The sequence below is a fragment of the Bos mutus genome, chromosome 13 (genome assembly GCF_027580195.1).
Source record: "Bos mutus isolate GX-2022 chromosome 13, NWIPB_WYAK_1.1, whole genome shotgun sequence".
Taxonomy (NCBI): domain Eukaryota; kingdom Metazoa; phylum Chordata; class Mammalia; order Artiodactyla; family Bovidae; genus Bos; species Bos mutus.
In genome coordinates, this window is record NC_091629.1 from 6,093,713 (window position 1) to 6,121,317 (window position 27,605).

A 27,605-nucleotide genomic window follows, 5' to 3' on the forward strand; every position below is an offset into this window, starting at 1 on the left:
GTACCCTCACCCACACTGCAAATGAGCCAGAAACCCAGGGGTCTTGTCAGGATTCCTACCACTGACTTATTACCCTCAATGAAGCCCTAAGTCCTACTGATTTGACCTCTTTAATCCCAAAAGCAGAAGTTCTCAGAACTCAGTGCACATCAGAATCACTTGTAGGGCTCGTTAAACATCAACATCAACCACATGTCCCTCAACAGATGAATGGATAAAGAAGATGTGGTACATATATATACAATGGAGTATTATTCAGCCACAAAAAGGAACAAAACTATGCCATTTGCAGAGATGTGGATGGACCTAGAGGCTGTCATAAAGAATGTGAAATAAGTCAGAAAGAGTAAAACCAATATCGCTCATATGTGGAATCTAGAAAAATGGTACAGATGAATTTATTTGCAAAGTAGAAATGAAGAGACAGATGCAGAGAACAAACGTATGGATACAAAATGGGGAGGGGAATGGGATGAAGTGGGAGACAGGGACAGACGTATACACAGTGCTATGTGCAAAACTGATCGCCAAGCACAGGGAACTGTACTCAATACTCTACGATGATGTAAATGGGAAGGAAATCCCGAAGAGAGGGGATGCGTGTATATGTACTATAACTGATTCACACTGCTGTACAGCAGAAACTAACAGCATTGTAAAGCAAAGACATTCTAATAAAAAGTAATAATAAGAAGAAGAATACTAACTGCTGGCCTCAGTCTCATGAGTTTTGACCCTGCAGATGTGGGTGAGGAACAGAATGTGCATTTGTATCAAGGTCCCAGGGGATGTGACACTGCTCACCTGGGGGCCACACTCTGAGGACCACTCACTAGAGGACAAGCCCATCTCACTGGACCACTTGGCCTGTGCTGGTCCGGCCCAGCAGATGTCATTTCTAGCTGAGATCAGGACTCTGAGCCTCTTAACTGAGCTGACCTTCCCAAAACATCCTCCAATCTACAACTGGAATGCTCTTCCTGAAAAGGAAATCTAATGTCTTACAATTTCTCACTGACTTCTCATAATTTTTGAGCACACCACCCACACTCCTTCGTGTCCAGCGCCCTTGGTGACCTGGCCCTCCCTAGCCTGCTCCTACTGCACACATGCCCCAGCCAAACACATCTCATCTCTCCAAACATTTCCTACAGGTCATACCTTTAGTGACTGCAATTTCAGTTGCTGATATTCTGTGATATTTTAAAATTTCTCTGTACCAATACTTTAGGTTCATCAAATGCTATCACCTAGTTTTTAAAAAAAAATCTAAAATCTGAAATATGCCTTGAGAATAATTATATGAAAGGAAAAAGTAATGCATAATCTACAATGCACTATGATATTTTAACACTATTTCAAGAATAATTTTTATTTCCAATAACTTCTAAACAAACGGATTACATGACATAACAGAATTTGTTTTTATATCGCTAATTCTGCATCAGAACCTCTATATACATGATAAAATCAAAGAAGATGGAGACAAATCAGAAATCCTAACTTTGAAATAAAATACTAGAACTTGCTATTAAGACTGAACATTCTTAAACAGCTGAAAAAAGATCTCATTTAAGCTATCAATGAGAAGGGGTTACTTAAAAATGAATGAACCAAAGAAAAATATCTGGAACTAGCTTATAATTATTTTCCTTATTCTCCCAATTTATGTGGTGTAAAAACAAAACAAATCTCTACAGAAAATGTGCACAAAAACACATTCACAACTAAATGAAATCAGGGAAGCCCCATGTTTTAAAGACTAACCTTTATAAAGGAGCTAAAAGATTTTCATTTCCATGCAGTGCTTAGTTTATATTTTTGAATAACACTTTTATTTTTTTCATCTAATCACTCATTAAAATGATAATGGATATTTAACACTTATATACACGGGTATGGGATTAGAAGATGCAAACTATTATGTATAAAGTAAATAAGCAACAAAGATATATTGTACAGCACAGGGAAATATAACCATTTTTAATAACTTTAAATGGAGTGTAATCTATAAAAATATTAATTATGTTGTACACCTGAAACTAACATAATATTGTAAATCAACTACACTTCAATAAAAAAATCTGTAATAAAAATAAATAGAATATAATTAACTTTATAAGTATATTTAACAAAACTATAAATTCTATATAGGAATTTCTATCTTAATAAACTGATTACTGATTTCCTTAAGAAACTAAAATAAATAACATTTCTATTTTTACTGTGTATTTAAAAATTATTTTTCTATTTGAAACACACCAACTATTTGATTTTACTGACATTTTAGAAATTCTTATATGACACTTAAAAAATAAAGTACCAGTATCAATTCCTGGATCCTATTATTTTTTAAATAAGTACCAAAATCCTAACACTGGTGTTTACTGTGGCACCATGACCACAAACACGCTTGCCCTTCACGTTGCTCCTTCTTTCCAGAAGCTTCTCCCCTTCTTTAGTGGGCAGCTAGCCATTCACTCCAACATTAAACACAGCTCCAGCACCACCCATTCTGGTGGTCCCCCACCCTCCACTCTGATGGGCGCCTCTTTGGCCCCAGGGCAGCAGTGTGGCTCCAGCTCTGGACGCCCACCTTTAAACCCCCACACGGCATCACAGTCCTGACTGCCCTCTCTGTGTCAGGACTGCATGTGATTCCAGACACCCATGGTCGGGCCTGCCCAAGAGGTGCTCAGTGGAGGCCTAGGATATACTCCTCCAACAATCGCAAGCACCCTCCTCTCCAGTGAGCAAAACAGACTTCCAGAAAACGTGTTCGTGGGGCCCTCTCTAGCCATCCCCTCCCCAAACCCTTCTACTGAAAGACTCTGAACATTGTGCCCTGCAAATCCAAACCACTCCCTCCCACTCGCTGCTTTGTTCCGAGTGATCCAGGAGCACCAAGCGAGGCTGGGCCAGGAGCACGGCAGAGGGGTGAGGAAGCCCGCCCCAGCCGTGCTCAGGGCCCACCGCGTGAATGCTCCTCCCTGTGCAGATGTTAACACAGCCCTCACCCTCTTCACACAGCCGCCCTGTCCGCCAGCACCCTTGCTTTCCTCACCGGCCTGCTCGCTCGCCAAGCTCCACCAGAGGCCCGATGTGGGCGAGACGAGGGGAGCCGCATGAGGCGGGAAGCCTGCTCCCCACTTAGCGGCCTGGGCTCAGACACCAGAGCCGGGGAGCTCCGGCAGTGCCCCACCTGCCGTCTGCATCCCTGATGTGCTGCATGGCGAAAACGTGCAAACACCGGGTCCACGTGTGGCTAAGCCACACCTCTGTGAGAACAGCTGCGTTACTGACTCCCCCAGCACCCAACCAGGAACCAGCTGCCTGTGTCCCCGCGTGGTGGCTGGCCGGCCTCGCCCCGCTCTCGGGCTCTGGCCTTCTGCTCTGCCTGCAGGGACGCGAGACGTCTAGCTACAGTCGCTGTGCACTTGTGTGTCATGTGCCTCCCCGTTCAGGCTGTGAGCCCCACGATGAAAGGGCGCACCCTGGGTCTCACATGTGCACGCCTCCCCAGAGCATGAAAAATCTCCTTTCTGATGTGTCAGCTGCCCCTGGACATAAAGCCTCCTACTCTGTTCAGTGTGTGATATGAACAGTCACAGAGCTTTGACAACAGTAAGTGGAGAAACGGAGAAAGTCCAGAAACAGCGGGGGTGAAGGCAGGGGCCTCACACAGTGGAATGCCAGTGCTACAATGCCTGTTTAATTGAGACCTTGTAATAAAAGTTTAAATACATAAAATGTTTTGTTTTGTTTTTATCAAAAGACCATCCCCCGTGTTCCTGGCCCACTGACGTGGAGGAGGGGCGGCAGGGTCTGGCTACCTCCAGGGGTGAAGACAAAGCAGGTCCAACTTTGGCCGCCGTCATCATCCTTGGAAAATGCTCTGTGAGCGACTCTGGCTTCAGGGAGGGAGCCCCCCACGCCGCTGTCTGCAGGGGCAGGAGCCCCCCGGGCATCCCAGCGCTCAGAAGACAAGGAAGAGCAGGGCCTCATGCCGGGGCAGTACGACATTCTCCACCGTGCGGACCATGGCGCGCACCTGCTCGGGGGAGGCGGTCAGGAAGGCCAGCGGCCCGATGCGCTGCTCCACACATGAGTGGCACAGGTACCCACCCTTGTTCTCCTTCCTGTTGCTCTGCAGGGCGGGGTAAGGAAAGGAGGGGAGGGGGACAGTTGGAGGACAAACGTTTTCCACCACCAAGTGTGACCCCCCTCCATCAGACTCCGATGCTTTCAGACCTGCCGTGTGGCCCTGAGGTCACACCTCCCCCAGCAAAGCATCCAGGGTGGACTCTGCTTTATCAAGTTCCCAGGGCGTAATAAGGCACGAGATGAAAAAGCCAGGAAAAAGCTAGCTGGGCCCCCAGGAAACAGTCCTCACTTGAGCGTCTGCACCAGCCTGCCTCCCAGACTGCCACCTGGCCTGGGCCCACGGGGTCCAGCGTCTGTGACGCTGAGGTCCACAGGGCACCTCCAGACCTCCTCATGGAAGGATCAGACAAGCTTCCCCTTCACCTCCCTCACCCATGGCCCGGACAGGCTCATGGCTGCCTGGCAATAAAGCTTGGATGACTGAGCTAAACTCTGGGAAGGGCAGCGGCAGCGGCCGAGACACGTACGTAAGTGATGGGCAGCTTGCGCATGGTGAGCGCGGCGTCCACAGGGATGGCGTTGCTGCACTGGCCCACGCAGCAGCGCACCACGCCTGTCTTCAGCACGTTACTCGTCAGCTCCGCCTGCAAGAAGTATTCCTGGGAAGGAGAGAACAAGGGTGTTGCTGCAGCGCCTCTGCAATTTTCTACCTGGACGTCCAACACTCTAGGACATCATATGAGTCCCAAGATAAGAAAAGCACGGACCACAGCGGCTTCCGTTGTTTCTCTGCCTTTTCCCTGCACGTAACACCAATTCCAAAAGAACACGCACAGCGGGACCCTGTCCAGCTGCATTCTTACTAAAATGACTGGTTTAAAAAAAAACGTTTAATGGACAAACATGTGACACTATCGGCTGTAATATTTTAGGACTACTTCTGGATTTTATCTGAGGCTGACCTGCCTCTGTGACATTAAACATGATCTGCATGTTCTCTTCACAGCCCAGTGAGCTTCAAACACCTGTGCATGCCCATTTCCCCGAGCCCCTGGCTGTTCCCGTGAGCGAGCTCTGAGCTCTGCTGCTCTACCTGCAAAAGGCACAGACCCAGCACCCAGGTCAGCTGGCTGTTGGATAAGATGCACGAGAGTGTGTGCCAGGCGCGCATCGTCTGCACGCAGTGGACGCTGCGTCAAATGCCAGCGCCCTCCCAGATGGGAGACGCCGAGAACAGGCACCAGGGTCTGGTCTGCCGCCGCGGCAGAGGGCAATCTGGGCTGGCACACCAGAAAGACCTCCAACGCTTGCCGACAAAACAAGGATGATTTCATGGGTTTTTCTGAATTACAACTAGCTATTTATCCAATTTGTTTTTTTTTTTCAAAATCCAGGTCTACGGTTCTGATTTATGTGGTTTTTCTGTCTTTCAGGGTCTGCCTACCTGCTACAGGAAAGAACAGAAAATATACAAATGCTCATGTTCCTGCCAGTGTGTACGAACAACTAACTGCTGACCAGGGTGGACCTCACCATGTCTGAAACAGGATGTTCCCAGATGGAGTCATAAGCCACAACAGAGAAAAAGCAGAAGTCCTCCCCTCATGCAAGGCCCTTCAGACTAAGAATCATCTGGTCACACAAATGGGCCGTGCTAGCCCCTGGACCAACAGGTGTCTCCTAACCAGCCTTAGTGAGAAGGAAGCACTTCTGCAGAGTCTGTGTTCTTTTCTCCTTGGAGAAAGCTCATTTCTCCCACAAAATGTGTGCATGAGCAACTGACATACTTCCAGTTAGCTTTAAAAAGTCTGTGAGACTCTAACACAAAACTTGTGGGACTCCAAGACATACAATTCCCGTGATGAATATGGCAAAACCTAGAAAAGTGATACATTCATTATCCTTTACCCAGAAAGTATGACTGTAGAATTGTATCCCCAAGATGCATTAACTAAAACAGAAAATGACTTGTGCCTAAGATCATGCATGGTGGCAAAAGTATTAAATGCAAAAGACTGGAAAAAAGCCAATATCCATGGGTGAGGAACTATATAAGTCATGTCAGATGGATGCAGTGAATACTACTCAGCTATAAAAAGGAGGAGAAAAAGCTTTAGAAACTGATAAAAAGTGAGGTATAGAATATTATAGAATGCTACCTTTCATGGAAAAGGAAAATAGAAAAATACATCTATACATATTTGTCAATATCTGCAAAAAAAATATCAAAAACTAATTTTTAAAAACTAGCTATCAATGATGGAAGGAGAGAAAGTCTACAGGAGATAGGGAGGGAACAAGACTTCTCAAAGGACACCTGTTACAAAGTTCTGATTTCAGAAATATAAGCTTTATACATTCAAAAAAGATAATGAAGAAGGACAGCAATCCTTGTAGGGGCTGCAGATAAACAAATATGTCTACCTGTGCTTAAACTGATGATCAAGTCACACAGAGGGGAAAAGACTCATTTCAAGCATGGTACTTCAAAACACTGTACTCTGACTACACATCTTCAGTGGAATATTAACAGACAGACCTGTTAGGAAATCTTTAATTCCACACAGTATTCTGTCAACAGTAATATTGGTACTACTTGAAAAATTTGACACCCAGAATAATATAAATAAGCAATTAATAAATACGGTTCTGAACCAAGAGTTTCAGTGTAAGAGAAAAGATTCAAATGTAAAAGAAAGTAAACTGTGTAATGTGTAAAGACGTAAAAATCCTTAAAGGACTGGGCTGGAGAACCACAAGTGACGAGGGTTGTAAGCGTAGCTGGCCACCCGCTCCCGACGGTGCAGACAGAGGGCAGCCCACCTCTGCCCGTTGTGCCTGCGTGTCTATTTTATATATCTGTGCTGCATTCAACAAGAAGCTTAAATTAAAGACTGGGGTTGAAATGATCAGTGTCAAAAATATGGATTTCCTAGCTCTGTCTGCTAAAGAGGTGAACAGCCTGAGTATCACTAAGAGGGAGAGAATCTGAAACCGCTGCCTCCTGACGGGACACAGCACAGAGTGAAGCCTGCTGCCCCGCACCGTGGAGGGTTCCTGCCAGAACAGTTAGACCCCAGCCCAGTCACGCCCCTCAGGTGATTTCCTGTGATGGCAACCCAGGGCAGGCGACTGCAGGACAAACGGAAAAGAGGGGACGCTCTGGGGAACAACTGATGCAGTTTCCACAAACAGTCAGAAGTGTCAGGGATGGGGGAGGGGTCCTGGGCTGCTCTAAATAAAGAAATTTAAGAGACCTAATAACCAAACGTCTGTCTGGGTCCTGATCTGAACAAATCAACTATAAAAAGACATTTCCGAGATAATCATAAAAGTATGATTATGGATCGGGTGGTAGAGGCCATGTGGAATCACCATAAATTTTATGAGACAATAACGGGGGCTGTGGATATGAAAGAAAAGTCCCTGGTGTTTCAGAGACATGGACTCCAAACATACGCAGATGTAGGACTGCAATATATCATTGTCTCAACATTAAAATGTCTCAGATTTCCTCATATAACCCATGTTGTGAAATGGTATCACTACTCTACAAGCTATCTGTTATCAACTGCCAATGTGATAATTTGCTTCTGTTACAGATCTAACCACTACCGTAACGCAGGTTCTACAAGAAAATGCTGCTGCAGGTTCTAAGAATACATAAGATCAAAGTTCATGCAGAAACTCACACAACAGGTAGAGAATTTGTACATAAGATTTACTCTCCTACTTCACTCTCTGGGGTACTGGTTTAGAGACTAAGAAAAGCCAGGCTTATCTATAAACCAGGAGTCAGCAAACAACTGTCTGTGCTTACCCCAGCCAAAGTCAAAATGTTCTCCAGAGATCTGGTCATGATGAGCCGCTTTTTGGCACGAGTTACTGCTACATACAGTAAATTCCACTCATCCTCAGAAAACGACTCTAAAGAAAGAAAAGGGAAAAAAAAAAAATATATCAACACACAAGCCTGCTTACAAAAATTTATGTCCTGATCTAAACATTTACTACTCCCCACCCACCCCGCAAAAATCCCTAAAGATCTGCTGGCTTCATAAATGAAGCTTTCCTACCAACACCAACTCCAGGAACAAACAACCCTTACAAGACAAGGGACACAGGACCTTGAGCTCTTGTTTGTGCTGCCTCTGGCAAGTCCTGGGGGCTTGTTCACTGGTCACCCAGCACCTGGTGCATGGTCAGCAGTGACGTGCCTGGAGCATCATCCTGGCAACCAGGAGGCTGGCAGAAATCAGGCTGATGGAGGTGAAGTCCCTGGACAGACAGACCTCAGCCACAGCCACACAAGGGACCCAGGGCGCCTGAGGCTCCTGTCTCGGGGGCTATGCTCTTCCCTCCAAACGCCTTCCCTCTCCCTCAGCCAGTCTGGATGGGCTTGCACGGTTTCTGCCCTGTCAGTGCCTGCACACAGGAGCCCTCCACAAGGCGTCGGGGGTCTGGGAACACAAGAGGAGCTGTGCCATCCGCCCTAGAAGGGTGGGCACAGGATGAGGCCAAACACCACAACACTGAACTTTGGAGCAGAGAAGAGTTTAATGCAGGGTTTGCAAGGAATTGGATGGCTTGTGCCCTAAACAGCCCAAGCTCCCCGAGAGCTCTCAGCAAAGCCCTTTTCTAGGGAAGGGGAGGGAGGAATGAGCGAGTTGTTGCAAACATCTTGGTGGCAGAGCCTGTGTTCCTGAGATCAGGTCACGGTCAGGGAACCATGCTCCTATAAACCTCCACCAAGTGAACATTATGCTCTGTTCTGACAAGAAAGGACACAGTCCCCAGGCACAACCGTCACTCACTGAGTTCGGGTCCTGGCTGAGGGGAGGCAGATCTCATCTGGTGGCTCCCTCAGGGCCAGGCCTCCAGACCCCGTGCGGCTGTCATCACTGAGGGAGCCGGGCACCCAGGCCCTAACGGCCCTCAGGCTCTGCAGGCTGCCAGTATGGTGGGGGCAGGCCCCACAGACGGTGACACATGCAGACAGCCGCTGCCGTGAAGTCTCAGAGGCGGGGATCAGGGACCGGGTCACCACCTCAAGGCATGCGCCCAGCCATGGTGCAGTCCTGGTGAAGGCTCTGGAGCCCTGCAGGACAAGGCCCCCAGCCTGTTCCCTGGGTCCCTGGCTCACGTGCTGGCCCAGGGATGGGTGAGCTGAAGGGCCCCAGGGAGAAAGCCAGGCTCCGCCTCTTACCTCACTCTCCTGATGACCACCACTCCACTGACAGCTGGCTGAATGGACCGCTAAAAGTCGCTCCCTGACAGCCGGCTGCCTGTGGGAGGGGCCCCTTTGGCACCAACCAATGAGAGAGCAGGACTGCTAACAGTCTGGCCGTAATCCTAACGCACAGTGACAGTCTTGTGCTAAGGGCTGCATGTGGCCACACTCTATTACATTATTCAATAAACTTCACTTCCTCAAGACAGAGCAGCTGGTATCTCTCTGTGGCTACTGCGTCTCCCTGCTCCACAGCAACATATGTTCAACACTATGTCTTCCTCTTGTTTTAGGAATATATTTGTCAGAGATAAGGAATTTTTAGTATTTCTATTTGGGGCTTGCCCATGCAGGCTATGACCCAAATTTTGACTCCATGACTAAGAGAGACATTTTGTCTGTTTATAGGAAGACTTCAAATGGTTTCATTCTAAGACTTAAACCCCAAACAAACAGCACCAATGCTTAGAGTTTAACAGGTAGCCTCAAGTATAAACTGATACAAAAGAAGCCAATGATAGTGTACACTGATGCCTTTTAAGATTCTCAGGCCTCTTTAATAAAAAAAAAAAAAAAATTACAGGAAGAACACCCTGGTAGGTAGGTAAACGATGATTTACAGCTTCTGTCTGATGGGGAAATACCAAGACGCGATAAGCCCACCTGCCCCTGGAGAAGCCTGACGGAAGTAGACCCTGGAAGCTCAGTTTTTCTAAAAACCACAGTCTAAGAATAATAAATTGAGGACCAGGAGGACCTTTCTGTTCTAGGAGGATCCTTCCAAGAGGCCACACCATCCAGGAAAAAGCAAGGCAGCCCCACAATGAGGACTCCGTGTGCTCACCGACTCTGAAGTGGGGCAGCTGTGCGAGGTTGTGCCTGGCACAGGGCACTTTCACAAAATCGTCCAGGACGTGCACGGTGTCAAACTCCAGGCCCTTGGCCTTGTGCACGGTGCCCAAGATGTACTCTGCAGCAGAAACACAGCCGACCGTCAGCCAGGGCAGGCAGGGGGAGACAGGGGAGGGGAGAAAAGTGTATGCTGCCCTAACTGCGTTTTCTTGCCTGGGTGCAGCTCTGCAGAAAAGGGAACCTCAGCTTGAAAAAAAAAAAGGGAGGGAGGGAGACAGTAAACAGGTGAGGGGGATGAGAAGCCCACTGCAGGGGCTGAGTACACGGCAGAGTCTGGCCCAGAGCTCACGGCTGCCACCTGCCACCCACTGCCTGCACACGAGGGGACACAGGCCCAGGGGAGGGCGGGAGCTTGCCCAGGCTCACGCGGTGGCTGGCAGAGCTGGGGCTCAGGAGCCCCTTCTTCCCGCTGGAAGTAGAGCAGAAAGAGAGGAGGGGCGGGAGGAAGGCAGCCCGGCTCCCCTCGCTGGTGTGGTTGCCCCAGAAAGTGAAGTCCACGCTGGCAAGAGCCCCAGAGGCCGCCCCTGCCCCATGTCCTCACCTGCAAAGTCCAAGTCCTCTATGTGGCACCGCTCTATCCTCGCCACCAGCTCTGGAATGCGGATGTTGTACTTCTCCACGACCGCAATCTTGGCTTCCAGCTCCTTGTCCTCAGCTGCGGTCACGTACCGCTTGAAGCCACTGAAACCTTCTTTGTGCGCCCACCTCCTGATGAACTTGTCCTTAATGATGAGGTTTCCTAGAGGGAACATGCGTGTGGGTCAGGGGGACACAGCTGCACCCATGCTCGGTGGTGGCAGTTCCACATTCCTAACAGACCATGAGACAAATGAATGGTCTCAGAGCTGGAGACCTGGTTCCAGGCCCGACGGCACCAACGACCTGCCCTGGGCCTCGGGGTGAGTTAGCACAGTGGCCTGTGCATCAAGTTTGGGGTCAAGAGCTCTGCCCTTGAGATCCCTGCTCGTCGGGGATTTGAAACAATGCGGTAATGAAAAAGCAAGTGTGCTATGGAAGTGTTAGAAACGATCGCACAGGGCCCAGGTAGAAGTCACCACGTGTGAGGTCCTCAGGCAGACGGAACAGAAAGAGGGTGAGGATGATGGCCGCGGGGCCAGTGTGTGAGAGAGAGATCTAGACTCCCGAGAACAGGGCCTGGAAAGAGCTGTCACCGCCTCTGAGAACAGGTGGCCTCAGGAACTGTGCCGCTGCCAGAAGCAGCATATCGGCTCCTCCAGGGCGGACAACAAGCGACTCAACACGCCCGTCCACCTCCCGCCCGACACCAGGCTGCCTGTGGCTGCCCCACACGGCCAGGCAGTACTCACGTTTCTTCCGTTCTTCCTCTGGCTGGAGAAGTGTCCAAATATCAATGATTCTGTCCAATCCAAACGATTTAATCCCCTGAAAAAGTTTGCTGGTGAAACTTTGGGCTTCTTTTCGTTTTTTGTTTTCATTACTGTTGTTAACAAGACAATGTAAAGAGGATGTACAGGTGGGATTTTGAAATGAGCTGGCTTTTTGGAACAGACTCTCAAACTGCACCCAGAGCACAAATGCGGTGAGCTTTTGTGTATGCACACAGGCGAGAAGAGCATGGAGTTTTTTCTAGAGAGCAGGGGAAAAGGTCCGCGGTCCTTGCTGGGCCTTACTTTACAGGACTCGCTGGAGCAGAGCAGCTGGAGGGAGTGTCTCCCAGCGCAGACGCAGGACAGTTACCCCAACTCCTGTGTGCAGGATGAGTCTGAGCGAGGGGCACTTTCATCGGCTCTGTGTGTGGGTGAGGTTTCCGAGTGAGAGCAGAGGACAGACATGCACTCCTACCCCAATCAAGTGAATCCGGGCAGGCACCTCTCCCTCTGTGACCCGGACAGCCTCGTCAAACACATTGGCGTTGGTGCGGGACAGAAGAGCCACCTGCCCCTTTGAGTCACCCCGGATGCCACCTTGAGGGAGAGAGCACAAACTCTGGGGCCGATCCAGGCAACGAGGGAAGCTAATCTGTGTAACAAATACGAGGAACTGCAGCCTTACTCTGATGGTTGCCTCCAACCAATGTCTTCCTTCTCACTCGCTTGCAGACATCCAAGATGGTAGCTCCTACGTAGGCTATCTCTACACCGAACCGGAAACTCTGGGAGAAGAACAGAACAGATGGTGTCAGCATCCACCAAAGAATGAGAACACACTGCCGTCACCACCGAGGCCTGGCCTCTGCAAACCGTGCTGCGCATCCCTGGCTTGTCCAACCTTGAGAGGGTCCTTGGAAATTCCCTACTGCACAGCCACTCACGTGGAACAGGAGCCTCAGTGGCAGACATCACTATTCTAAGTTTTCAAAACAGAATTTTCTTTCTTGAAACCTGAGACTGACCTATCTGTCTTTATCTCTTGCCCCTGAATCCAAACTGACAATCTTTCCACCACATTTTTTACACTCTCTTATTGCTGCTCCCAGCATAGCTCAGAAACCCCCACCTCATGTCTCACCTGCTTGGCCTCCAACCCTTCTCCCCTGCCCCTTCTCTCTGCCAGATGAATCCTCTGCCACACACTTTCATAAAGCCCTGTGCCTCGCCGCAAACAGGAAGAACAACCCACGAAGAAAAAGGTGGGGTATGGACTTTCAGGACCCTCTCAGCTCCTTTGTTTCCTGAGACCAGCAGCAGACTTTCCTTTTAAGCAAATCCCTCATTCTTTCCAAACACCATCTGAAGAAGAAGCATAAATTACATAAATTACACACAGAAGACCAAGGGGAGAGGGTGCAACTCCCTGCCCCCTGAGGCTCCTTCAACACCAATGTAAAGCCACTGCCCCACTGAGGAAGGCACTGCTTCTGCAATGCTTGGCCACAGATGAGATGAGAGTGGACATTACAACACACAGCATTACCCACAGCTATTCCTTACTGTACTGAGCACAATGTTTATCGGGAAAAAACAAATAAATAAAACCACTGCTCTACTTAACAAGCCGTGAGAAAGATCACAAAGTCCTGAGCATTTCCTGCCCCCTCCCCATCCCCGCCCACTGCATGTGGCAAAATAATTTCCTACCCTCAAAGCAGCGCCCAACGCACCAATTCCTTGACCTCTGCAGCTGGAAAGTCAGTGCTTTTGCCCAAACTCATGGTGTTTACTGCCTTTTCCCACCCATTTATAATTTGAGGTAAAGAAGTACTATATATTTGGGTGACCAGCAAGAACACAGTTGAAGGAGAGGGAGATTTTCAACAAGTAGTACTTTGCTGCTACAGAACTATTCTAAGTGGTGCTGTTCAGAGTTGATCAGTCGTGTCCGACTCTTTGCGACCCCATGGAATGCATACACCAGGCTTCCCTGTCCTTCACCGTCTCCCGGAGTTTGCTCAAACTCATGTCCATTAAGTTGGTGATGCCTTCTAACCATCTCATCCTCTGTTGTCTCCTTCCCCTCCCGTCTTCAATCTTTCCCAGCATCAGGGTCTTTTCCAGTGAGTCAGCTCTTCCCACCAGGTAGCCAAAGTATTGGAGTTTCAGCTTCAGCATCAGTCCTTCCAATGAATATTCAGGACTGATTTCCTCTAGGATGGACTGGTTTGATCTCCTTGCAGTTCAAGGGACTCTCAAGAGTCTTCTCCAACACCACGGTTCAAAAGCATCAATTCTTTGGAGTTCACCTTTCTTCATAGTCAAACTCTCACATCCATACATGACTACTGGAAAAACCATAGCTTTGACTAGATAGACCTTTGGCAGCAAAGTAATGTTTCTGCTTTTTAACATGCTGTCTAGGTTGGTCATAGCTTTTCTTCAAAGGAGCAAGTGTCTTTTAATTTCATGGTTGCAGTCACCATTTGCAGTGATCCTGGAGCCCAAGAAAATAAAGTCTGTCATTGTTTCCCCATCTAGCTGCCATGAAGTGATGGGATCAGATGCCACGATCTTTGTTTTTTGAATGTTGAGTTTTAAGCCAGGTTTTTCACTCTCCTCTTTCATTTTCATCAAAGGACTCTTTAGTTCTTCGCTTTCTGCCATAATGGTGGTGTCATCTGCATATCTGAGGTTATTGATATTTCTCCCAGCAATCTTAGCTTGTGTTTCATCCAGCTCAGCATTTTTCATAATGTACTCAGCACGTAAGTTAAATAAGCAGGGTGACAATATACAGCCTTGATGTACTCCTTTCCTGATTTGGAACCAGTCTGTTGTTCCATGTCTGGTTCTAACCGTTGCTTCTTGACTTGCATACAGGTTTCACAGGAGGGGAGTAAGGTGGTCTGATATTCCCACTGTTTAATGAATTTTCCACACAAATTTATTGTGATTCACACAGTCAAAGGCTTTAGCATAGTCAATGACGCAGAAGCAGATGTTTTTCTGTAATTCTCTTGCTTTTTCTATGATCCAACAATCATAGGATGTTGGCAATTTGATCTCTGGTTCCTCTGCCTTTTCTAAATCCAGCTTAAACATCTGGAAGTTCTCAGTTCACATACCGTTGAAGCCTAACTTGCAGGACTTTGAACATTCCTTTGCTAGCATATGAGATGAGTGCAATTGTGCAGCAGTTTAAACATTCTTTGGCATTGGCTTTCTTTGGGATTGGAATGAAAACTTGATTTTTTCCAGTCCTGTGGCCACTGCTGAATTTTCCAAATTTGCTGGCATACTGAGTGCAGCACTTTCACAGCATTATCTTTTAGGATTTGAAATAGCTCAGCTGGAATTCCATCACCTCCACTAGCTTTGTTTGTAGTGATGTTTCCTAAGGCCCACTTGACTTCGCACTCCAGGATGTCTGGCTCTAGGTGAGTGATCACATCACCATGGTTACCTGGGTCATTAAGATCTTTCTTGTATAGTTCTGTATATTCTTGCTCTTCTTAATCTCTTCTGCTTCTGTTAGGTCCATACCATTTCTGTCCTTTATCGAGCCCATCTTTGCATGAAATGTTCCCTTGGCATCTCTAATTTTCTTGAAAAGATCTCCAGTCTTTCCCATTCCACTGTTTTCCTCTATTTCTTTACACTGTTCACTGAGGCTTTCTTGTCCCTCCTTGCTATTCTTCAGAACTCTGCATTCAGATGGATATATCGTTCCTTTTTTCCTTTGCCTTTCGCTTCTCTTCTTTTCTCAGCTATGTGTAAGGCCTCCTTAGACAACCATTTTGCCTTTTTGCATTTCTCTTTCTTAGGGATGGTTTTGATCACCGCCTCCTGTACAATGCAATGAACCTCCATCCATAGTTTTATCAGATTCAATCCCTTGAATCTATTTGTCACTTCCACTGTATAATTGTAAAGGATTTTATTTAGGTCATACCTGAATGCTGCTGCTAAATCACTTCAGTTGTGTCTCTGTGCGACCCCATAGACAGCAGCCCACCAGGCTCTGCCATCCTTGGGACTCTCCAGGCAAGAACACTGGCATGGGTTGCCATTTCCTTCTCCAATGCATGAAAGTGAAAAGCGAAAGTGAAGTCGCTCAGTCATGTCTAACTCGTAGCGACCCCATGGACTGCAGCCCACCAGGCTCCTCCATCCATGGGACTGCCCAGGCAAGAGTACTCGAGTGGGTTGCCATTGCCTTCTCCACATACCTGAATGACCTAGTGGTTTTCCCTACTTTGTTTAAGTCTGAATTTTGCAATAGGAGTTGATGATCTGAGCCACAGTCAGCTCCCAGTCTTATTTTTGCTGAGAGCTTCTCCATCTATATAGAACTTCTCTTCTATATAGAGCATCTATAGAGCTTCTCCATCTTTGCCTGCAAAGAACACAACCTGATTTTGGTACTGACCATCTGGTCATGTCCATGTGTAGAGTTGTCTCTTGCGCTGTTGGAAGAGGGTGTTTGCTAGGGTGCATTCTCTTGGCAAAACTCTGTTTGCCTTCGACCTGCTTCATTTTGTACTCAAGGCAAACTTTCCATTTACTCCACGTATCTTTTGATTTCCTACCTTTGCATTACAGTCCCCAATGATGAGGCTTCCCTGAAAGCTCAGTTGGTAAAGAATCTGTCTGCAATGCAGGTGAACCGGTTTGATTCCTGAGTCAGGAAGATCCGCTGGAGAAGAGATAGCCCACGCTGGTATTTTTGGGCTTCCCTAGTGGCTCAACTGGTAAAGAATCTGCCTGCAATGTGGGAGACCTGGATTAGATCCCTGGGTTGGGAAGATCCCTTGGAGAAGGGAAAGGCTACCCACTCCAGTATTCTGGCCTGAAGAATTCCATGGACTGTATATTCCATGGGGTTGCAAAGTCGCACATGACTGAGTGAATTTTACTCACCCCTATGATAAAAAGGACATCTTTTTTTAGTGTGTTCTAGAAGGTTTTCATAGAACCGGTCAACTTTAGCTTCTTTGGCATTAGTGGTTGGAGCAGAGACTTGGATTACTATGATACTGAATGGTTTGCCTTGGTAATGAACAGAGATCATTCTGTCGTTTTTGAAATTGTACCCAAGTACTGCATTTCAGACTCTTTTATTGACCAAGAGGGCTACTCCCATTCTTCTAAGGGATTCTTGTCCACAGCAGTAGATATAGTGGTCATCTGAATTAAATTTGCCCATTCCAGTCCATTTTAGTTCACTGATTCCTAAAATGTCAATGTCTTCTCTTGCCATCTCCTGTTTAACCACTTCCAATTTACCTTGATTCATGGACCTAACATTCCAGGTTCCTATGCAGTATTGTTCTTTACAGCATAGGAATTTACTTTCACCAACAGATACATCCAAAATTGGGTGCTGTTTCCACTTCGGCTCAGTTTCTTCAATCCTTCTGGAGCTATTTCTCCACTCTTCTCCAGCAGCATATTGGGCACCTACTGATCTGGGGAGTTCATCTTTCGGTGTCATATCTTTTTACCTTTTCATACTGTTCATGGCGTTCTCTACTCCATCATCTTGATGTTTCCTATTCTAAGTGAGCCATCCCCACATTATCAAGATCCACAAGTCCATGCTGATACAAACAAATAAATGAATAAATAAATAAACTGAAGAGAAGACAAAGTATCTCCTTCACAGAAGAATTCCAAACAATCTATGTGGATATTCCAACTCTTGTTCTTAACTGAGGGCTGTGAGCCATGACTTCCTTTCAGGGCACACAGTGTGGAAAGGGGAGACAGAGGTGAGGGTGGGTGGGGGGGGTCACGTCACAGTAGAATCACTTGCCACACCCCAGCTCAGCCAGGGCACCAAGACAACATCATCAATTGTAAATCATGTTGATGGTATGGACCCAAATATCAGTGTAACCACCAGACAAATGCCATCAGAGGGGCATGTGACAAGACACCTAAATGGTGCCCTTCAAGGTCACCAGGACCAAGGCAAGCTGGAGAAACCACAGAGCATAGTCAACAGGAGCCTAAAAGACTTGACAACTAAATGCAGTGGGGTCATCTGAATAAAAGTCTGGAACAGGAAAAGGACATTTGGTAAGAACCAGGGAATCTGAATAAACTGCGGACTTTAGTTGATAATAATGTGCCCACACTGACACATTAATTGTGGCAAACTCATCACCTGAATACTGGAGGACGCTGAGTGCAGCATGTTTAAGAACTGTCCGTACTGTCTTCTTGACTTTTTTCTAAATCTGAAACCAAAAACGTCCATTAAAAAAAATTCCTCTGCGCTGATGTCGTCCTAGATCGCTAAAATCTGAAACTAAAAACATCCATTAAAAAAAATTCCTCTGCGCTGACGTCGTCCTAGATCGCTAGAGCAAACGGTAAGAGAAAGCCTGGGGAACAGCGTCACAGACTGGGGCCCAGGGCTCCCTGGAGCAGAATGCACGGTGCGGATGACGTCCGTGTGTGCCGGCACCGCGCACGCTCCCTAACTGGGAGCTCCCTAAAACCAGTGGTTCCCACAGATTTCCGTCTCAGGACTTCCTCATGCTTCAGAAAACTAGTGAGGACCCAAGGAAGCTTGTATTTATGTGAGTTTTATCTATCTACAATTACCACGTTAGCAATTTTAGTTAATTTAACAATAATCTCATTACATGAAAACACAAAGAACACATTTCTCAAAAACTGTAGTCTCCTCCCCTCCAAAAAAATATTTTAGAGACAAGAGTGGCACTGCTTTTACATTTTTGCAAATGTCTTTAGTTCCCAGCTTAGGAGAGCCGATTCTTGGGGCTCTGTGGGTGTCCAGCTTGGTGTGACGGCTTCACACAGATGGTTGCAGAAAACAGTGGAGTATTTAAGAGCCTTTCCGGGCAATCAAGGCTCCAAGAGTTGCTGTGCTCGTGCTGGAAACCAATTTTTCAAAATCTGGATTTCACTTGAAAGCAAGACTTTTTTGGCAATGAACATTTGTTAGCTGTTCCCCTTGAAGACATGGCTTATCGCATTCATTCTTGAGAAAATGCCAAATCCCCAAGTCTGAACAACCAGAGTTGGTCTGTCGACTGTTCATTCAAGTACAAAAGGAAGCAGCAGCCGGTGGAGCTCACAGCACAGTCACAGAAGTGCCCCAGGTGAGAGAGCGGCCGGCACACTGCAGGGGCAGGAGGCTGTCCCTCTCCTTCCCATTCTGCACACGGACTGCTGGAGAGATGGGCTCAGGGTCTGCAGGACAGAGACTTTTTTCCCTCTGCTATCAGGGATGCTCTTAGTGAGCGCCTTGCATTGAAGAATAGAGACTACAAGGGCGGGCTGGCACTGAGGCCACGGCTCACTACAGGCTCTGCATCGTCAGTGCAAATGTCAACAAGGCGCAAAAGGCAAGTGACTATTTTGAAAACCGTTCTGACTCTGCAGACCCCCGAGAACCACGGAGAGCCCCTACTTAAGAGGCGTGGATTTGCTGCACGCTGTGAGCTCAGGCAAAACCTTGCACAGGGCCCGGCACACAGGCAGCACTGGAAAACCGGGGTGGGGAGCCCCACACAGGCTTGTGTATGTGTTGTGTGTGTGTGTGTGTACATGCGTCTGGGGGCTGGGAAGCAAAGAAGAGTCTTACCTGTGTGAGATAGAAGACGTGTGTGTGAGGGACCGTGAACAGAGCATTCACGGCGCCGCGGAAGGTGTAGATCTGCTGGTGGGGGTCTCCCACGAAGATCTTCCCACAGGGCTGAGACAGAACGATGTTCATGATGGCTGCAATCCAGAAGGGGCAAGTAAGCGCTCTGATGCAAGGCCCACCCACACAGCAAAAAGAAACCAAACGGAAGACAGCAGAGGGCGAGAACACTTGCACACTGGGTGGCAAGGCATCCTTCCCTGCAGGGCACATGCACTCAGTCCAAGGAAACAATTTTCATTCATGTATTTATTTCTGGACATGCTGCGAGGCATGTGAGATCTCAGTTCCTGACCAGGAATTGAACCCGCGTCCCCTGCAGTGTCCTAACCACGAACCATCCAGAAGTCCTGAAGAAACAAGCTTATAACAGACAGTTTCTAATCCTGTGAATGCAGATTATTTTTACTCCTGAACATGCGACTGTGTCTAAGAAATCACAGAGGCAAATATAAAATGATGCAAATTATCCTCTTTAATATAATAACTTGGGGCCTAAGGATAACCTACCAAGTCACATTATTTTCTATCAGCCACTAGAAAAAAAAAAACCTTGTTCATTCTGAATTGACTACCTTTTCCCTTCGGCGTGAGTCTTTGTCCTAATAATGTGATGACTTAGGCTCAGCCAATATTTTAAGAATAACCCAAGCAAAATATTTAGAGAAAAATAAGTCTCCTTTGGGTGGAGGTGAGGGCAGAGACTGTTGAAATCTGGAATCAAAGAGTAAAGGATTTCAGAGTGACTAAGCATCAGACACCCCTTCTCCTACTACAGATTAAGAACCACGGACTCACTGCATATATGTCCTCTGACACATGCGTGATGCAGTTTCTATGTGTTTGAAACTACTGGTGTCCCGAATGCTTTATCACCTGGGGTGCAGTCCTGGGCCTCGTCCACAAAGATGGCATCAAAAGAGGCCAGCAGGGGCTTGCTGAGCTGCCAGAGTTTCAAGTAGCCTAGGAGAAGGGGCAGAAGGGTCAGAACACGGGGTGAGGTGGGTCCACGTGGGGTCAGGGGTCAGGACAGGCCCATGCGTACCATCGTGCGTCATATGGTAAGCCTCCTCCCTGCACTCGCCCAACTTTCGCATGTTGTCCCAAAGCCGGCTCGCTTCAAGGACTCCGTTCTAGAAAGCAAGTGACACGGTGACGCCAAGGTCAGGGCCCAGAAATATGGGGTTCACGTGTGAGCAGGGGTCAGAGAGAAGGCTCCAGCACATTGTGAGTGGCGGCCCCTCCCTGACCTCCCCTGGCTGCACGAGGGCCTCGTGACACCATCAGGCACCCAGCCAGCAAGCAGCCAGGGCTGGACCACACCCAGCGGCAGAGCATCTCTCAGGGAGCACAGCATCCAACGAACCAGGAAGGGCTGGATGATTCCTCTAGATTTATGACCCATGGTGATTATAATTCATAAGGAGAGTGACCAGGGACTTCCCTAGCAGTCTGGAGATGAGGGCTCTGTGCTTCCACTCCACGGAGCACATGCTAGATCCTCAGTCAGGGAATTAGGATCCCACATGCTGTGCAGTGGGAGTGAGGGAAAAAAAACAGTGATCAATGACTGAGCCCTGTTGATGCAGTGCAGGCCAGGCTGAGGACCACGGGAGAGGACCACACTTCACAGAAGACCGTGGACACCCTGCTGCCACACCCGCCTGTGGCCTGCCTCTGCCTCTGCCTCCTGCCAGCAGTTCTGAAGACACCAAAGGCTGGGACAACTCGACCCCAGGTCACGCCCTCAACCTCCCAAGCCTTAACTCCAGGGAGACTGAGCCGCTCACCAGCTTTTCGCTCTGTTCCACCATGACTCGTTGCCCCTGGGTGTTTTTGCACCAGATGGGCACATGGTCGATTGTCAGCTCCTCGTCAGCCGAGGCGAAGAAGTTTTCCAGAGTCTTGCACACGAGCTTGGCCCTGATGAAGCCACCCTTCCCTTCAGTGAGGACGGAGTTGACCATGAAGGGTGTTAACTTGAAGAGATTCAGCTTCTTCTTCAACTGGTACCTGCAACGCACGTCCCGAGGGCACAGGGTCGGCCTTCCTGGCCACACAGGACTTGTGCGCCCCAGGCCTCCCTACCTTCTCTCCAAATGACACCACCAGGTTGCTGGCAGTGGCTCCTCCAGGTAAGGAAACCAGCGAGGGGCTGAGTGAGGCCCCTGCAGGACCAGAAAGGGCTCCTCTAGGCTTTCCAGAATTCAGATCTAATAACTCAGGAGACAAAGGGGCTCACAGCAGACACCGCTGTTTCATGGTGTGGCCCCAACTCCAGGAGGCCCCGGGAGGACCTTGAACCTCCCTGCAGCCTTCTCATCCCATGGGGCGCGGCTCAGAGGCCCTGGAGCCTGGGTCTAGCGCCCCTCATCCTCTCCCCTCCCACTTCCAAGTAGAACCTGAACTGATCAACCAGGCTGGTGGCACCTGGGACTTCAGACATTGTCGTCTGACCTGTGCCTCAACTCCAGAGACACGAGCATGCCTCCCTCAGTTGACAATGTATCTCTCTGGGGTAAAAGTATAAATCACTAAATCTTTCCTTATATTCCCTGCCTGTAAACAGAGATAAGGCACTATGTTTTCCCATCACTGCGGTGCGCTGACTGTAATCTGAAAGCGGCACCGTGATGCTCACTTGCGCCCGATGTGACCATAGGCCATGGAGTGGAAGGTCTTGCAGATGACGTTGCTGGGGAAAACGCGCTCTGCCTGCTTGGCAATACTCTTGTTGAAGGTCACGTATAGAAACCTGCTCTGAGACCACTTCTCAGCATACTTGACCAGCGTGGAGGTCTTCCCGGTGCCTGGAGATGCCAAGAGGAAGGGAGGTCACTCTCTGACCAGGAAGAACTGCTCCAATGGGACTCTAATCAGGATCTCCCCATGCTTATCTTGCCACCGGCCTGGGACCCAAGAGTGGCAAGTTCTCCACTCCACAGATGAGAACTAAAAGCCAAGCGGTGAAGGGAGCAGCAGAGTTGAGACAGAGCCACCTAGGTTGGGGTTGCAGCCCCAGCTGCTCTAGCGAGGGGCCATTGATTTCCTTGAACTTTAGTCTGCTCCTCAACCGTGTGCATGTAACACACAGGGAGAAAAAGCACTGTGAGCAAAGGTCACACAAAGAGTGACCAAGTACTTTGGGAGCCAGCTAGGACAATTAGCTGGTCGAGGCAAAACACTGGACCACATCTCTGGGGATGCAGGTTAGAATTAGAAGGTAGAAGCCCTTCTAGGTTTCACCCTACAGAAAGCCAGGAGCTCCTGACGTTGTCTGAACAAGACAGTCATATGACCTGCTGCCCCACAGCCACCCGTGTGTGAACAGACACGATGACACGTGACAGGCTGGGTCAATCCCACAAACTATGGACCATCTGCCCCCAGGAACTCCAGGGTGGATGCTCGCTGGAGTGGTAAGAAAACGCAATTATTCCTTGACAACTGCTTTTTAGATGATTTAATTGCAGCAGGGGAATAGCAGGTGATGGTAAGATACTCCAGCAGGTAGAGGGAAGGGGGAGGCAACGACGAGAGGCCTTCAGGAGCGGCAGCCCCTTACCTGCAAATGCCATTATTTTCACCACCTGGAGAGGCTCCATCTTATGGCTTAGGATCAGCTGTTGTTCATGTGTCAGCTGGATGTTTGTTTTCTTTCTAATCATTACAGAAGAGAAATTAGGAAAAGAGCAAGGAATTGAAAAGATCAGGGGATAGACTACCAAAAACCCAATAGGAAACCAAATGGAATGAATAAAATTTAACGAGGAAAAAAAAGAAGAAGGGACTTTCCTGGTGGCGCAGTGGATAAGAATCCACCTGCCAATGCAGGAGAGACAAGTTCACTCTCCGGTCCTAGAAGATCCCACATGCCATGGAGCAACCAAGCCTATCAGCCACAACTGTCAAGCCTGCGCTCTAGAGCCTGCAAGTCACAACTACTAAGTGCCTAGAGCCCGTGGTTCCACAAGAGAAGGCACCACAGTGAGAAGCCTGCACATCGTAACTAAGGAGTAGATCCTGCTCACTGCAGCTAGAGAAAAGCCTGTGCAGCAGTGAAGACCCAACAGAGCCAAAAATTTAAAAAATAAAATTATTTTTAAAAAAGAACGCTCTCTTCTTTAAGGAAAAGAGAAAAAGGAGAGGGTGGTCCTTTAGAGTGGTAAAAACGTTCTAAAACTAGATTATGATGTTAGCTGAACATTCAGTAAATCTACTAAAAATTACTGAATTTAACAATTAAAATGGGTGATTTTTTTATGTAAACTATAACTCAATAAAGTGCTTAATACAAAACCCTTTTTCTCCTTAAGTGTGACAGTCACGAATCAAAGGGGCCAACACACTACAACACATCTACAGACGGACATACCCCGGCCAGACCGACGGTTCCTCTTTGTCTCCTGAGGCCTGAGCACAGGAATTCTCCTGAAGATACAGGCAATAGAAAATGTTGTAGTGAATCCTAACAGGAAGAAAGGAGATTAGAGATTTTCATATTCAGTCACAACCTGTATATTATTTTTCCTCAGACTCCTGTTGCTAAAAAAGAAAATATGTACCATTATTTTACAAAAAAAAAAAAAGAGAGAGAAGCAAAGGGCTTAAATATACCAAGAGCTGTGGTGTCTTTAGCTGCAATGTTGATGGTAAGCAGCAGTGCAGGTCAATATCTGGAGAGCATGTTCTGGGAGAGAGGCCTGGCTGCAGGGGCCAGAGAGACTGGCACATGCTCTCTGGGGAACAGGACGCAGCCGTGAGTGCGCACACGGCCCCAGGATGCTGCGTGACTGAACAGCGCCTCCTGTCCCTGGAGTGTGCTCGCTTGCTGGCACCATCGCACTCTGGTCTCTCCGAGAACCCAGGGCGCGGTGGGTGGGGAGCTCGCCCGGGGCCCGTACCGGTTGCTGATGCTGATCCCCTTCTCCCGCATGGCATAGAGCAACACGGCGATGCAGTACAGGGTCTCGGTGACGTCCGGCACGGTCACAGTGGAGCTGGGTCGCCGCAGGCAGAAGAGCAGCTGCTGGATGTCGCTGACGCTGCTTGACAGGAGGACGATGGCCGCCACCAAGGCCCAAACATTGACGCCCTGAGGAGGGAGGCAGGGGGGTGAGAGAGCAGACCCGAAACAGTTGGTGAGAAGCACACGGGACGACAACAAGGAAAGTCAGGCTCAGGGTTCACGTGTCTCCTACAGACCCTCTGAAAGGAGGCCAACTTCCCAAATGACACTTGGGAAACGACAGGAACGTCTCCTCTTACCCTGGATTCCTTTCTTCTCATCACTTTTGGATCTGACTTCCCAGTTTCCGTTGACTGAATGATATTTATAAAGTCCCTAATATATAAGACCCTGCACAGAGGTAATCCACACTCTCCCCACCCAGGTCAGTGTGAGCTCTCAGGTCCAGACACTCAAGTCCAACAAGCTTACTAATAAATGTGCCAAAAAGGCGTGTAAAAAGAAAACAGCAGTCTTTACAGAGAAATCAAGGCTGACAATTCAATGGCATGAAGATGTTAATTTACTATTGCCCTTCCCTGGTGGCTCAGTGGGAAGGAATCCACTTGCCAATGCAGGAGACATGGGTCTGATCCCTGATCCAGAAAGATCCCACATGCCACAGAGCAGCCAAGCCTGTGTGCCACAACTGCTGAGCCTCTACCCTGCAGCCTGTGAGCAGCAACTATTTAAGCCCACTCGCCCACGAGCCTGTGCGCCACAAGAGAAGCCACTGCAATGAGAGGCCTGAGCATCACAACGGGAGAGCAGCTCCTGCTTGCTGCAAATAAAGAAAAGCCCGTGCAGCAGTGCAGACCCAGCACAGCCTAAAAAACAAATTTTTAAAAAGAAATGCTAATCTACTACTTACTTTACATTACGATTATTTAATAACTTATTAATGGAACTTCCCTGGTGGTCCAGTGGCTAAGACTCCGCACTCCCAATGGCAGGGGCCCGGGGTTGGTCCCTGATCAGGAACCAGATCCCCATGACACAGCTAAGAGTTCACATACCACAACTAACAGATCCCACATACTGCAACTAAGACCCCATGCAGGCAAATAAATTTTAAAAACTTAAAAAAAAAAAAAAAGATAGGTAGAATTTTTAAAAATATTTATTAAATATTAAGTTTAATAAATAGTAAATAAATTATTCAAAGTGTATGATTATGGACACAGTATGCTCCATTTATTAATGTCTGAGAAAACATTCACTAACATGGATATATCAAAAATAGATACTACTATTCCTAACTCCTTACAAGCCTCCCTGTTAAAAACATATCCACGAAAGGAAAGTTCTGCACATTTCTCACTACAACCATCCTGTGAAACAAACCTCCACCATTGACAGCCACTTCACTAAAGGCAGAGAAATGCACAGAGCTAGATTTCCAACCTTCCACTGGTTGCAGAATAAGGTTGGGGTTGCACGTGGTTTCCAAGAGAACATTTAAGAAGAACCCTTGATCTAGATGACAATTCCAGAAGATGGAGTCAGGACACTGAGGACTATTTCCAGCATCTCAGTAACTTACCATGTGTCAGTACAAAGCCTGTCATTTTTCTGGGCTTCCCTTGCGGCTCAGCTGGTAAAGGATCCAACTGCAATGCGTGAGACCTGGGTTCAATCCATGGGTTGGGAAGACGACCTGGGGAAGGGAAAGGCTACCCACTCCAATATTCTGGCCTAGAGAATTCCATGGACTGTATAATCCATGGGGTCGCAAAGAGTTGGACGTGACTGAGCGACTTTCACTTTCAGAAAACCCAAGTTGTCACCAATACAATGGGCTGCCTTGTAAAGAAACTCTTAAAATCAAAGTGTTTGGAGGCTAGGTGACCATCCTTTGTTGAAACTGCTCAACAGAATAGAAAACTGGATGAAATGCTTTTTAAAATTCCTTCCAAATTAAAGAATCTGTGGCCATTTCTTTCTCTATGGGACCAATGACAAAGCTTAAGGCTTCAAAGCAGAGATTTAAGGAAGATTTTTAAAATAAATCTAAAACAACCTTCAGCCACACCTGACCACCAAGACATTCTCTTCCAAAGAGAAAAGGCGCCGCCTCCCCAGCCCTCCCCACAGCCTCTTCACGTACGGCAGGGGCAGCACAGAGGTCAGGGAGGTGTTGGCGCACGCAGGCCTCTGCCTCGGGGAGGAGGAGGTGATCCCTCAGACTCCACAACGCCTGTCCAGGGTCCACACTCGGGGAGCACTTCGTGGTGGCTGTGTAGCTGTTAAGACATTCACAGCAGTGTCCGTGGGGAAATGATCCATTAAGTGCTGATCTCTCAGAAGGGACTTCAGAAACCCACTTCCTCCCACAGGACGGTGACTTACCGGATGAGGTTCAGCACACACAGGTCCGACTCCTTCTCTATGCCGTAGCTCGACAGGATGCCATCCACCTTGCTGACGGCTTGCTCTTCATTCATCAGGTATCGGTGGTACAGCTTTTTCCAAGGAATGAACTAGATAGTTTAAGAAATCCAAAACGACATGCAGGCAATCGCTATTAGAGACCAGGCTACATATATAGACAGCTGTTTAGAAAACAACTACAGCTCACAACTCAACAGCTGGACAAAAGGGCAGAAACATCACACAGATTCTAGTCGAAAATGAGAAGGTGGGTATCAGTTTCTTGGTTCCAACACCAATTTGTTACAGAATCTGGGGAGAGCTAGAGCTTCAGCTTTCCTGTCTGAAACAGTCTGGTGCCTGTTAAGACACTAATGACTCAGAGTTTCAACTCGGATTAAACAACATGAGAGCTGCAGCTATACTAATAGTAAACAAAACAGACTGTGAGTCAAAAATTTTAGGAGAGACAAAGAAGAAGAGTATATAAGGATAAAAGGGTCAGTTCACCAAGGAGCTGTAACAATTATAAATACACATGTACCAAATATCAACGTCCTAAATCTAAGAAGCACGTACGGGCAGAACTGAAGAGAGAAACAGACAACAAGAGACTCTGATGCTCCACTTTCAAGAACAGGTAGCACAAACAACACTAGACCAATTGAACCCAACTGACATATAAAGAACACTCAACCCAACCACAGCATACAATCTTCTCAAGTACACACAGAATGCTGTCCAGGATAGATCATGTATGTGGCCATGAAATAAGTTTTAATCCATTTTAAAAGACTGAAATTATAGAAAGTATGTTTTTCAATCACTACAGAATGAAACTGGAAATTAGCAGCAGAAAGAAAACTGGAAAACCCACAAATACAAGAAAATTAAACAACACATTTTCAAAGCAACCAATGGGTCCAAAGGGAAATCACAAAGAAATTA

At 47.7% G+C, this 27,605-nt stretch overlaps 1 protein-coding gene across 3 annotated transcripts in view; it reads right to left on the reverse strand.

Annotated features, from left to right (window-relative positions):
- Positions 1-3,690: 3,690 nt before the first annotated feature.
- FBH1 (F-box DNA helicase 1) overlaps positions 3,691-27,605 on the reverse strand; it is a 37,292-nt gene continuing 13,377 nt past the window's right edge. For 2 of the 3 annotated variants that reach the window (XM_070380923.1, XM_070380925.1), the window contains exons 4-21: positions 26,637-26,767; positions 26,395-26,530; positions 24,184-24,374; positions 23,655-23,747; positions 22,845-22,939; positions 21,921-22,089; positions 21,070-21,292; positions 20,325-20,412; positions 20,156-20,242; positions 19,220-19,356; positions 12,281-12,380; positions 12,071-12,192; positions 11,575-11,650; positions 10,788-10,985; positions 10,179-10,304; positions 7,925-8,031; positions 4,632-4,763; positions 3,691-4,147 (exon numbers count right to left, since the gene is read on the reverse strand). In XM_070380923.1, the coding sequence (XP_070237024.1) occupies positions 3,977-4,147; positions 4,632-4,763; positions 7,925-8,031; positions 10,179-10,304; positions 10,788-10,985; positions 11,575-11,650; positions 12,071-12,192; positions 12,281-12,380; positions 19,220-19,356; positions 20,156-20,242; positions 20,325-20,412; positions 21,070-21,292; positions 21,921-22,089; positions 22,845-22,939; positions 23,655-23,747; positions 24,184-24,374; positions 26,395-26,530; positions 26,637-26,767 (2,382 nt within the window). In that variant the 3' untranslated portion in view covers positions 3,691-3,976. The remainder of the gene's footprint in view (positions 4,148-4,631; positions 4,764-7,924; positions 8,032-10,178; positions 10,305-10,787; positions 10,986-11,574; positions 11,651-12,070; positions 12,193-12,280; positions 12,381-19,219; positions 19,357-20,155; positions 20,243-20,324; positions 20,413-21,069; positions 21,293-21,920; positions 22,090-22,844; positions 22,940-23,654; positions 23,748-24,183; positions 24,375-26,394; positions 26,531-26,636; positions 26,768-27,605) is intronic. The other variant, XM_070380924.1, reaches the window with a different exon arrangement.